At 37.3% G+C, this 13,511-nt stretch overlaps 2 protein-coding genes across 3 annotated transcripts in view; both read left to right on the top strand.

Annotated features, from left to right (window-relative positions):
* Positions 1–2,342, top strand: part of cfap299 (cilia and flagella associated protein 299) — a 71,168-nt gene extending 68,826 nt beyond the window's left edge. For both annotated transcript variants that reach the window (XM_051109024.1, XM_051109025.1), the window contains exons 5-6: positions 650–779; positions 2,197–2,342. In XM_051109024.1, coding sequence (XP_050964981.1) covers positions 650–779; positions 2,197–2,319 — 253 coding nt within the window. In that variant the 3' untranslated portion in view covers positions 2,320–2,342. The remainder of the gene's footprint in view (positions 1–649; positions 780–2,196) is intronic.
* Positions 2,343–5,902: 3,560 nt separating this feature from the next.
* Positions 5,903–13,480, top strand: bmp3 (bone morphogenetic protein 3). The gene is made up of 3 exons (XM_051108721.1): positions 5,903–6,564; positions 8,176–9,074; positions 11,644–13,480. Exons 1-3 carry the CDS (start codon positions 6,297–6,299, stop codon positions 11,833–11,835), a joined length of 1,359 nt encoding a protein of 452 aa, XP_050964678.1. The 5' UTR covers positions 5,903–6,296; the 3' UTR covers positions 11,836–13,480.
* The last annotated feature ends 31 nt before the right edge of the window (positions 13,481–13,511 follow it).

Raw genomic sequence — 13,511 nt, 5'->3', positions numbered from 1 at the left:
AAACCCTGCATTTCTGATACTTTCTGACACAGAAAAATCCTGATGTCTTTTAATTTGTGCTTAATACATTTAATAGCTGTCAGTTCACCATTCTCCATTAGGTTTAATTTAGTCCCTGCACTTAAAAATAATAGTACATTGTTTCCTTTCTTTTAATTGAATATGTTCTCTACCCATTGAAGTTGTTTTCAGTCATTTTTTATAAAGGTGTTTCAGAAAGCAGCTCTTACATGTAATTTTGTGGATGTCAAGAGCATGATTGTTCTCTCGTCACTTCTGTCAATAGTGTAGAACAAGAATATTGAAACAAAATGAATGCCGTTGGCTAACTGGCTCTAAAACACTGAACAAACTGAATTCCTTATATACAACTTAACACCTGGCTTTCCAAATGTACCTTTTATCAAACTGGGAACAAATGTGCTATTTTATCTTTTTGTGAAAAGCACAAAAGACAAAGACACATCCTGACATCTTGACAGGCCAACTTTTTTTTTTTTTTTACTTTGTAGTTTATATATTTCACTATATTCACCAAAGCCATTCATCCATACTGTGGAGTTTTTTTTTTTTTTGTCAACGCCTTTAAAGCATGCATTTTATTGTCTTTAAACCATTATAAAGTTATTAACCCTAACTTTTTCTTCAGCTTTTACAACTGGGGAACGCAGGTGGCCAAACATAATGGCAGCTCAAACTATGAGGTAATCACAGAGAATCCGAGCGGCCTGCTCTTCAAGTGCAAGAACGACAGGAAAATCTTGAATGTTGACCCGGAGGTGAGCATGTTTGATCTCAGCAGAACTTGTGAGACACTGGCAAACAGAGAGTGCTGACCTCTCTCAGTCGTGCTTTAGCTCTCGTTTAACATCTGTGAGTAAATGAACACCTGAACTATGTCAAACTGAGTATTTGTTTAATGAATAGCTCATGACTGATTACGATTTTAAACAGGAACGTTATATTGCCTTATGATATGATTCTACTAATATTAGATGCGGTGCCTAATCAGTTGATTATAGCAGATAATCATATACATGTGAAGCAATGTGAAGCATTTTGTGTGGCGATATCAAATAGCCTACGTGTGAAGTGGAAAGATTGTATTGTTGCACCTGGGTAGCATTTTTGTTCCAATCTCTCGAAATATCCATCAGAGTGGGTTAGAACAAACCGCGAAATTCAGTCCTGGAACCTGTGCCACTATTTTTTTGCCTGTGTGCCCAGGAGCTATGAGTGCATGCTATTTTGGAAAAGAGGCAACGCTGCAGACTGGCCTCTTTGAACACAAACTCACCCAGGCTGCCTCGTTGAGGGCGAGATGGCAGAGGCGAGTATTGCCTGTGGTCGAGCACACCCCGACCAGGCCGGCTATTAAAAACGAGGGGAGGCTAAGGAACCCAGACACTGAAACCGCCCGTGCACCCAGAATCCAACCTCAGGCCCCCACCAGGCATGACCTCATTGCCCATGTGGATGCATTCCTTCATACGAACTGGCGGAATTGTGACATATTCAAGCCTAAATTTGATTTGTTTGTTTGTTTGTTTGTTTTATCACCCCGTTAGATATAGTCAATGTTGTGAACGTTTCAAAATTATAAACCCAAATTCTTCTCTTCTTTGGGTCATGTTCGCGTTTGATGAAACTATGTTGGTTATCCCTCCAAAGTAGCAGTTGGTGGTTTAGTTTGATAACCAGTCCGTATAAATCAACAGCTAATGCTTTTCGTTCACTTTATTCCATTTTTTTGGGAATGTTCAGCATATGTTTGCATTTATCTTCGCTCTAAACAAAATGTGCATGTTAGCCCAGACAAGATGTACAGTAAATACATAGAATGAATGCAAACCTAAATCTTCTGACAGTTACCCTTTAATAACAGATCCCAGCTGGCTTAAGATCTTATTTATTCTTGGTGGAGGCAGCCTATGGAGTCCATATTTTAAAGTCACACCCAGACTGATGTTTAAACAGCAAATCACACTTATACTGGAAGAATAGAAATAGAAGTTTAAATTGCTTTCAAAATCAAAGTTAAACTAAATTATTTATTGACTAAATTCTTATTGACATTGTGCAGTGAATATTGTTTGTTTCCTCCAAATAGAACTTGTATGTAACAAATTTAGACTTTAGCAAAAACTACTCAGTACATAAAATTTAATCCTTATTATTGTTTCTTTAACCCAACAGGCAACACCTGGTGATAGCTCCACCCGAACTCCTGTCCAGTCTGACCTATATGTGCATGTTGTCATTTATGACCACGTCACCAGAAAACCTGCAACCAGTTCCTGTGCACCGCTCTCCAATTAAATGTATTAAAAAGCACTCTGAGTCTCTAATTTCATCTACATTAAAGCTGTTTTAATCTTATATACTTCTGACTTCATATTGTACACAACATCTGGATGCGTAGAATGGCATAACTGCACGTTTTGATCTTTAGGTCCAAACAGGCAGATTAAAAAAAAACAACAACAAAAAGTTGCTATGTTGATAAACTGACTTATTCACTTATATAAATCTATATAAATATATATAATCATTTATAGTCATTTAACAGTGTCTGAATAAAAAAAAAAAAATTTTTTTTTTTTTTTTTTATTAATCATTTTGGCCATTTTAAAATATTTATCGTCTACAATCACACATCTGAGGCATTTAGTGACATGGCTCTCGGAGACTGTCTGATGATGCAGTCATTTACTTGGAAACCTGAGCTTTGTATTGTACTCTTATCTTAAACAACTCCTCTGTTTGTCTGAACAAATCAAAGATAAAGCCCTTTAGAAACACGGGGGTTCTTTTATGTCCCCGCATGACTGCTTGTAGCTTCATTTTGACTAAAAGCTGCCAAACACTCCATGAAGTGGACAATGACACCCATTCCACATGATTTCAGATCATGAGATATACTGCAGAGAGTTCCGGAATTAGATATCCATCAGTCAATAATTTTGTCTTTGCGAGTTTACAAAAAGGAGTCAACAAGATATTGCTTTGGTGGTGGCTCATGGTACCTGTTGGTGCCATCTTGGTATTTGAATAACTGCAGTTTATTCTAGTTGTTGGCCAAATTCTGGATGAAGAGCTAATTAACAGATAAAATCATTACACTATGAATCAGTATAAGATTTTCAGTTTAAGATTTGTTCATTTGTTACAGGGGTCGTGCAAGGTGCTTGAAGTGCTTGACTTCAACGTTTTGAAATTTAAGGTCTGGAAAACTCTTGAAAATTGCAATATTCCTGAAGAGGTACTTGAAAAGTCCTTGAATTATTGAAAGACAATGTATTTTTAAAATAAGTGTTTAATTGTTTTTTTTTTTTTTTTTTCATTTCATTTTTTTTTTAATGTAAAATTCATGCAATTTAAAAAAAAAAAAAAAAAAAATCATAATTTTTTTTTTTTTTTTTTTTTTTTTTTTTTTTTTTGACTATTTAAGTTGCCAGTAGTAGTACTGACAGTATCATGTAAACATGGCTCAAGACGCAAGAAGTGGAACAGATTAACCAAATTAGTTGAGATCGGAACTTAGCATAATGTGAATCATTCAGTTCAGATCGGGACTTTGGAGCGCGTATCACGAATTGGAACTTCAGAGTGGGTTTTTGAATCATTCCATGAATTGAGTCCTCCAAGTCCTGATCTCAAATGATGGTTTGCGAATCATTATTCAGTTCGGGACTTCGGATTGCAAATCATTTGAGTTAGATGAGAGTTTCGGAGTGGGTTCGCAAATCTTTTGGTGTATATCGGAACCTAGGAACGCAGATCGCAAATCATTTGATTAAGATCAGGACTTCTGAGCGGTTTGCAAATCAAACCATAAGCGAGAGCTCTGATTGCAGTCCTTGAAAATCCTGGAATTCTATTTTACAGTATCTCTACGAACCCTGTTGTTAGTCTCTTGTGCTTTTCAATAACAGTAACACTGTGAAATATTATTACATTTTAAAATAGATGTTAAAATGTGATTTATTCCTGTGATGGCGAAGCTGAATTTTTAGCAGCCATTACTCTGTCACATGTTCCTTCAGAAATCTATGGCGATTTGCTGGTATTATTTTTTTTATTATCACAGTTGACAGTGGTTGTGCTGTTTGATATTTTGGAGAAACCGTGATACTTTTTTCTATAAAAAGAAAGTTAAAAAGAACAGCACTTATTTGAAATAGAAATCTTTTATAACATTATAAATGTCTATACTGTCAATTTTGAAAACTTACAGTATATGAGTGTATATTTTGAAATATATATATATATATATATATATATATACAGTTATTAATAATGACTTAACTGTGCAGTTCAGGGAGTTTGCAACCTACAACATTTCATTTTTAGAACAAAAGAAAATAATGATACATGATAATAGGATTGTACTAGTAACATATCACCAGTACACAGTATTAGATCACAATCAATCTGACAGAAAAAAAAAAAAAAAAAAAAAAAAAAACATGCAAGTGTATAAGCTACATAGTTTCTGTTTAATCACCAGAATTGAAGGCTCAAGAAGTGGGTGGTGATTCACCCACATTCATAACTGTTTAACTTAACAGGCCACAGTCCTCATTCATGTGGTGGAGTGGCAGCGTGATGAAACTGCCCACTCCAGTCCCTCACAACGGCACAACTCATTCAAACACCTACAAATCAACATAGCAGATGTGCTTGTGAAAATCTGGGTTCCTATCCTAAAGTGGACTTAGAGAGGATGGTGGGAAATAAAACAAGATAAATATAGGTTAGTGAGCGCAGACCACATATTTTCTCACTACAGCAATTACACCTCGGACAGATCTGACAAAACCATGTCTTGAAAATATGTCCACTGGCATCAGATGTCTGGGGTGGGAGTCAATCACTTCCTCCTCAATGATCCTGAAAGAGAGACCGTGACAGAGGATACTGAAGCCGTGCACTAGTGTGCGGAGGGGACGCGGTGCAGCATCCGGATCAGACTCCGCTGTGCAGGATGTGTCTGCTCATCGCCATTGAGCTCAGCTAAATGGGACAGAGAGCCTTTAATGCTCCCCATAAGCCATGTCATTCAGCACGTCAGCCCAGACACACAGCTTTGCTAAGAGACGTTTCACGGATCTCACAATCGAGCATTACAACACAGATCCACATGACTCACACTGTCGCTCAGAGACAGCTGAGAGCCTGCACAGTGTACGATTAAGACGTAAACGTTTGTTTTGATGCCCCAAACGTGCCCTAAAACGACAAAGAAAGCATTTTTCACGTGGCTATTTTAGTCATTTATCTGAAATTCTTCTCTTTGTAAAAAAGAGTCTGACTATAACTCTCTGCGAATAGTGAACGAATCGGATCTTATCAGTAAAGCATTTCATTAGGTTCACAAGTCTAGTCTAAACGATTCGTTATTGAATCGGACTGAATAAGAGCGGTTCTCTGACCAAGTCGGTCGAAGTGGATCTTTTGAACAAGTTCGAGCTCACCGAATCATTGAACCGAGAACCTTATATTAACCAATCGTGCGAAAAGTAGACCTAGCTACTACTTAAGTAACTGAATAGCAGAAATTAAAATATTCTTTTAATTGGTCGTTTTATTAATGTGTTTTTGTAGCAGAGTTAGTTTTTTAAATACATTATCTTTTATTAAACATGCAAAAGCTTTTTCCCAAGCGAATGTTTGTAGTGTTTAGTATAAATGCAAATGACATTTCCAAATGGATTTATGTTTTTCTTCTGAATCATAGCTTCAGCAATGTAAGCAATGCTTACAATAGACACTCTTAATACTACTACGATGTTAGGGAACGCGTGGTGACGTAACAGCACTGTCTGTTTAGTGAACCGGTTCTTTGAAAAGAACCGTTCACAAGAACCGATTCGCGAGAATCGGTCGCACTTCCCAACACTGTCCGACTGCTCCCATAAGCCCTATATATTACTAGCGCAACAAGCTTTACCTTCAATGAACGCAGGGAAGAGGCGCGATTGGCTGAGAACAGCATCGCTCAGACACAAAACCGAGGACCAAGCCTGACCATCAGGAGTACAGCAGATCAAACTCACACGGACGTCCTCGCACATTTTGCACAGGGACTGTGATATCTGCTGCAGGAACGTCGATCTTTGGAAACGTGCATTTGGACTACATCAAAGTGACATCTTGTTTAAATTGACCCGCTCCGTTTGCTTTATTTTGGGGGTCCATGTGATGCTCTCCCTCTCAAGAGACAAGAGTTTGGAAGCGCATTCAGCACTGATATACTACACCTAGATCAGCTACTACAGTCCCGTACCTCCAGCATGGATCGCTGTCAACGACTGTTTATCCTCCTGTTGGGATGGGGTTATCTGTGCTGTGGATACTGTGCTGTGCTTAAAACACCCTTTACGGGCTTCTCAAAAGACATGCAATTTGGACAAAAAGTGGAAGCGCAAGATAAGCAACATGCAAAGAAAACCGAGCAGGACACGCTGTCAGAACACATGCAGATGCTCTACGCCAAATACACCAGCGCGGGATTCCCTCTCAAAGATGGGAACACTGTCCGCAGCTTCAAAGGACATTTGGGTAGGTGTTAAATTCATTTCATAGTAAATGACTAAATGAAGTAATGGAGTTGTTAATTCCACCTCACGTCTTCTTATACGGTAGTTAAGTGTTGGTGTGTTTACTAATTTTAGGCTTGATCTCTTAAAGAGATAGTTTACCCCAAAATGAACATTTCTTGTCATTTACTCACCCTATTGCTTTTATCAAAATCGTATGACTTTTTCCCATAAAACGCAAAAAGAGATGTTTACATTCATTTTAACTGCATCTTTTTTCCATGTTTGAAAATGAGGCTGTCAGTACCCAACTTAAATGATAACAGGTTTAAGTGAACTATCTCTTTAAGACAGCTTGTGTTGCAGTTGGTGCAATTACACCTGTTGATTTCGATTTGCTTGAGACATCAGTTCGAAGTGAACAGCTCATCCTGTAGCGCTTCATACATCTTTTTATATGCTAGTTTTAAGGCTTCAAAACGGATGCTATTAGATGTCGATAGACGTAATGAACAAACTCTATATCGGAAGTGTTGCTCGTTGATTGTAAAACCAGCGAGCGTTCGTATTGCAAGTGGATTCACCATACTGCTTCATTATTATTATTTTTTTTTTATAAAATATACTTTTAACACACTTTAATCGCTGACTAATAACTTTTCGCTTTTTGCTGAGAAGTGCGCTTCTTTGCTCACGCTCGTATGATAGTCACACTGCGCCAGTGTTGCCAGATCTCGCATCAAAAACAAGCTCGAATCAAGCGATTTTTTTCACTCCAAAATAGTATAGTCTTTTCAGTTATTAGATATTCACAAAATAAACTAAAATCTAAATCGCTGAATAGATCTCTTTCGTGGACATTTACGCACGAAATAATAAGATGACATTATGTAAAGTGCAACTTAAGTTTTAGTGACTGTTCGTACTTTTTTCGAAACAATCCACTCAAAGCGCAACATACAAGCGATTTCCACATTTATAAGAGACTGAAAAAACAAACCCACAGGTTCTTGTGACTAGTGAACAAGGCAGCACAGTACTGCACTCACACCGCCCCCTTGTGTTCAGTTCTGGTCTTATTGTGCTTGTCATAACTCACATTTGTGACCCTGGACCACAAAACCATCCATAAGGGTCATTTGTTTAAATTAAGATATATACATGATCTGAAAGCTGAATAAATGGATGTCAGTTGATGTATGGTTTGTTAGGATAGGACAATATTTGGCCGAGATACAACTATTTGAAAATCTGGAATCTGAGGGTGCAAAAAATAAAAAAAGTTGTCCAAAAGTTGTCCAAATTAAGTTCCTAGCAATGCATATTATTAATTAAAAATTAAGTTTTGATGTATTTACGGTAGGAGTTTTATGTACTTTTACTTAATATCCTAATGATTTTTGGCATAAAAGAAAAATCGATAATTTTGACTCATACAGTGTGTTGTTGGCTTTTGCTACAAATATACCTGTGCTACTTATGACTGGTTTTGTGGTGCAGGGTCACATTTATTAAAACTCAGTGGTCGTATGTCAACAAGAAACCCATTGACAAAACGCAGATGCGTCTTTTAAAATACGAATTTCAGCTCAAGCGTGATAATGAATTTTGAATTTGTGTTTTTTCCTTTTAGGGACCATCAACGATAAGCAGTTACAGATCTTCAACCTCACTTCGCTCACCAAATCTGAGGATGTTCTCTCAGCGACGCTGCACTACTACATTGGTGACCTGCAGAACAGCAGCCACAGATGCACAAGGCACAAGAGTTGTACTCACCATAACCTCAGAAGACAAGGTCATGTTCACCTTGATATCTGGAGCTTCAGCTTTGTGGATAACACCACCAGAACAGTGGGCCATTTCTCCATTAACATCTCCACAATGTACCGGGACTTCATATCATGGCAGTGGAAAGACATTACTCGTGTAGTCAACCAAGCCAAGCAACACGGCCAGCTTCTCATAGGCGTTGACATTGACTCAAAAGGACGTCAACCTTGGAAGAAACTCTTGTCACATAGGTCTCCTTACATTCTGGTCTACGCAAATGACTCGGCTATCTCAGAGCCCGAGAGTGTCGTGTCCACCCTGCAGAGACACAAAAGCAGACTGGTGCCTAATCTTCATATGCTCGAAATACACAACCGCAGTGCCTCCTCACAACATCGGACCAAGCGGTCCGCCAACATCCTGCTGCCGCTACAGAACAATGAACTTCCAGGCCCCGAGTACAATTATGAGGTACCTACATGGGACGAGACCAGCCCTTATGATCCAGTGGAGAGTAAACCAGTCAAGCGTCCTCGCAAGAAGCCTCGCAAGAATCCTCGGCACAAGAACCCTCTCCTGCAGTTTGATGAGCAGACCATTAAAAAAGCACGGAAGAAGCAGTGGAACGAGCCAAAGAACTGCGCTCGCAGATATTTAAAGGTTGATTTTGCAGATATCGGCTGGAGCGAGTGGATTATCTCCCCCAAGTCTTTTGATGCGTACTACTGCTCGGGGTCATGTCAGTTCCCCATGCCAAAGGTATGTTACTTATTTATGGTTACAAAAGTCTTAAATTCCACACGTTTTTGTAGAAATCGGTTAGCTGGGCTGTTTTATTTTTAATTTAGCAAGACGTCAACATGAGGTTTTAAATGAAGCACACACTCTTATTTGTTGTGATACAATCATCTTGAGAAGCGAATAACCAGAGCAGAGGGGAAAAGCAGGAGACACGCATGAAGAGAAGTGATTTATAAGCACCACCTAGTGGCAGTCAGGAGAAAAGCTGTAAATCATTCAGCTCCACACTGTGGGCAGCACAGCACTTCATTAAGCTTCCATTAGTAAACCATTCATGTCATTCTTCATCGTAAAACCTTACCATTACCACTTTGAAATGTTGCTACCACTGGTTTTCCCTCTTAATTTAAAGAAACATGAAGTCTAATTTACTTTAGTAATGTGGTAGTTTTACTGAAGTTATTGATTCTAGAAAACCAAGATCCAGTTGTTTCACATTCTTAATGTATGTGGCTGAACCATCTCTCCAGATAAGAAAAGATAAGAAATTTATATTGTTTGAGCAAATTAGGGATGCTATAACATCAACACCATAACATGATGTGATCAGTGTCAAAGTCATTTCCTGTTTTTCTTCCGATTACAATTGCCTAACAGTCTCTTTAAGTTAATCTTTAAAAACCGTAATAACATGATCAAACTGTTAAATGTCGTCTTTAGCAAATCTCAAAAAGAATATCAATTCATCATAATTGCTAAATTTGCTTTTAGCTTTAAAAATGGTTAATTTTAGTTTTTAGTGTTTTAGAACTAATTTATCTAAATAAAATATTATAGCATTGTAATATGTAATATCTACGTAATATTGTAATATCTACAGTTATTATTATTATAGTTAATTATTGGCCAGAATTGTAATATTGGTCCATTACCAGTTTTATTTTTTATATACTATATACTACTATGATTAAATTGATTGAGCTCTTTTTCAGTTTTCATTTTAATTTTAGTTTGTTTTAGTAATTTTGTTACTTTTGTCACACCGCAAATCACCGCGCAGCAGCTAAAGTCTGTCTACACTGGACGCGACAAAGCGACCTTTCCAAATCATTTGAACTATGTGTGAGCACGTCATAAATAGAACGTTTGCGTCCGGTGTAGATACGGTGTTAGTGTTTTTTATAGTGTTAAGTGTATGTATAGTTTTAGAGCTCATCCACATGAAGCCAGAGCTTTCCCTATCCAATCTTTTTTTCCTCATTCTAAAAAAATTCGTAAACATGGCGTCGTCTCAAGTAACATCTGCGTACACACGAAACCACTGAAACCAATTCAAAACGATGTAGCATATGCCAGACCAGTATATGGCGCTTAAATTCTGCCACAGTGATACACTAAAAATGGAGAAGATGACTTGGGGCATGCGCATAAACCATGCACCAGAGGAACCCCGCCAAAAAATGTGCATTTTACCCCACCAAACGCAATTTTTAATGGGGACCCCTCTCCAAATGCAATTGGGCTAATTTTGAGTAGCAACTGGGCGGGTTTGGTTGTGAAAACCTGGCAACCCTGATACAAACCCAACAGGAAGACAAAGACAACATGGAACAATACATTTATTACACTGTTTATTAATCTGTGTTAATGTTAGTCATCAGTCATTATTTGTATTTGTTCTTGTTGTTGTTGTTGTTGTTGTTGTTTTTGTTGTTGTTGTTGCCGTTACGTGACATAGTGGTGTCTGACTAGAGTCAAGACGTGAGTTGATGACGTCACTGTTTCACAAAATATACGTATTGCCTATACACACGAAAACACAAGGGTGTCTTGTTTACAAATTTATCCAATCTGGGACCCGGTTTAAAAAATAATAGTGGTTTCCCAAAACGCCGGATTCGTCTGGACGAAATGTCAATACAATACATATTTTTTACGTATATAGCTATACGCGTCTCCGTGTGGATGGACTCAGTCATTTTAGCACTTGCAAAGTTGCAAAGGCACCAGCATATCTAATTTTAACATATCTAGTCTAATTTTATCCAAGTTTAATTTGTATGTTTTTTCCACTATTTAAATTTTATTTTATTTCACCTTTATTTCATTTAACAATTTTTTAAAAGGGAACCTTGGGTATTAAGACTTCTATGGCTTAATATAATGTAAATGATGTCTCTTATTAAATCATGTAGTAAACCGAGTGCAACCATTTTACATCATCGAAACAATGGCACCCCCCCATAGTCCAAAATATGTATAAAATGTGGATTTTATTGCTAACGCAAATCTTTCATGGGTTTTCTACTTCATAATTCAGTAAGAGACATGAGTCTTAATACCCAAGGTTCCATTTAAATACTTTGTTTCAGTTTACAACATTACTACAGCAGACAGCCGTCCCATGTGTGGCTTACCTTGCACTTTGAATGGTCGTGAGCAAGTGTCCTGTCACAGACATTGGAACATGGCTGGAATAGCATGAAACCAAATGTTTTACTTCTTTTTACACCCCTTAGTGCTGTCCTAAACCCAGGTTCTGAAAGATTTCTTACCTCTTGAATTTTTTTTTTCTGTTCTCCACTAGTCTTTGAAACCTTCGAACCACGCCACCATTCAGAGCATCGTACGGGCGGTGGGAGTGGTCCCGGGCATCCCAGAGCCCTGCTGCGTACCCGAAAAGATGTCTTCCCTCAGCATCCTCTTCTTTGATGAAGACAAGAACGTGGTCCTCAAGGTCTACCCAAATATGACAGTGGACTCCTGTGCCTGTCGGTAAACGCTTTGGTCTTTTCCACCAGCCTCCCTCCCTTAAACTGATTCCCAATTTTTGCACTGGAAGAAAGACTGAAGATGTTCATTTCATAACCCTTGAAGAACTGTCTCCAGCTTTAAGGATTGTGAAGAGCGAAGTGCTTTTCCAGAAGGAATTCATTACTGTTAGCAGGAGGCTTTGTTGCATCAGTAGAGATATGAGCATATAAAGAGACTGTCCGTCTGCGGTTGACCAGGAAGTTCTCATGTTTCTATAACCTCAGCAGTTAAGCAAACATTTGCTGTCATCCACCATGTTTCTGTACAGTTTGTATAATCTTGTCATTATTATAGCTATATTTTTGCTACAGAGGCATTGATTGACTCTCATTGTTCATATTCTATGGCTGCTATACCGAGGTAGACTTTTAACTCCAGAGCCCAAATGTGCTGAAAAGTGGACTTTTGGAAAAAAAAAAAAAGAAAAGGTATCTCCTTTTGTTGTTGTGTCAAAAAAAAATGATCTATATTAAAATGATTACCTATATAAGTTACATATTCAGTTTTCCACATTAAGCTTAAAACAGTGTTTAATTTCTGGGTGATTCTGTATTGAATGTCTTTAAATCTTCAGAAAATATATCTATTTATTTTCTCCGAAAATGTGCATTGTTACAAGCTTACATGTAATAGTCCTACATCACATTTTGTTTAGTCAAGCTTTTTGCAATTGCAATTGTAAATATGTCCAATCGTGTTTCCGTCTGACCTACTAATACAAGGTTGCATCCTCACATTTAATTGAATTCATATTCGCATTCTGTTTCAGTTTTGTTCAGAAAACTTTTCTGTCATTCCAAACTGCAAATAGATTTCAAAAGACCAGATGTTATATTATAAAATATGTTAAGGAAGATTATGAAACTTATATGCCTTTGTCTCTTAACACAACAATGCCTATATAAAGTGCCTTACCACATTAAAAAAAGATTCATCATACATTCAAATGAATATTTATATTTCACAAAGACGAGTGTAACTTATGTAATGTTTGTTTTGGCAAAAATATTTTTAGTCTATATCAGTTTATTTGGATAAAATGTGATATATGATTTCTGTATACATTTTGTACTGTTTTTACTTTGAAATTAGCCTAGAACTAAAGCAACGACATATCATAAGCTGCATGTTCATAAACGGAGTGTTTGTTTTTTTTCGTTGATGTATGGACAACAGAGAAATGTACACATCTATGTAAAAGTGGGCTATTATCTTAATATATAATACATACGTCAAGAAACACTATGTAAAGCACTCCTTTAGCATTTGTGTAATATATTTTTTTGGAAGGCTTCCACCACACTGTGCGTTTTGTAAATGTTATGATGTAGGTGAAAGGATGTGCTTTGTATTATAAGCTTCATAAGAAAATTATATTTGTATATGGAAATGACCTTTAAAGCATTTATTTATTTTCTGTATGATGCCTTCTGTATCTTAATTTTGTGAAGCGCAGAGGGGCTTCATTAAATATTCATTGAGCTTTGCTGCACAAAGGTCAGACAGGGGTGCGAAAGGAAGCAATACATGACTCAAATGAGTATCAATGCTTATTTTTGTAACATCTCCCTAGTTGAAAGAATCCCTTTTGGCAGACCATTCAAAGAAAACTCAATAAAGTTTTAAGAATTATGTAACCAC

The sequence above is a fragment of the Labeo rohita genome, chromosome 5 (genome assembly GCF_022985175.1).
Source record: "Labeo rohita strain BAU-BD-2019 chromosome 5, IGBB_LRoh.1.0, whole genome shotgun sequence".
In the NCBI taxonomy this organism is placed as follows: domain Eukaryota; kingdom Metazoa; phylum Chordata; class Actinopteri; order Cypriniformes; family Cyprinidae; genus Labeo; species Labeo rohita.
The sequence above is the reverse complement of the archived record's forward strand: the minus strand, read 5'-3'. Positions and strand labels throughout refer to the sequence as shown.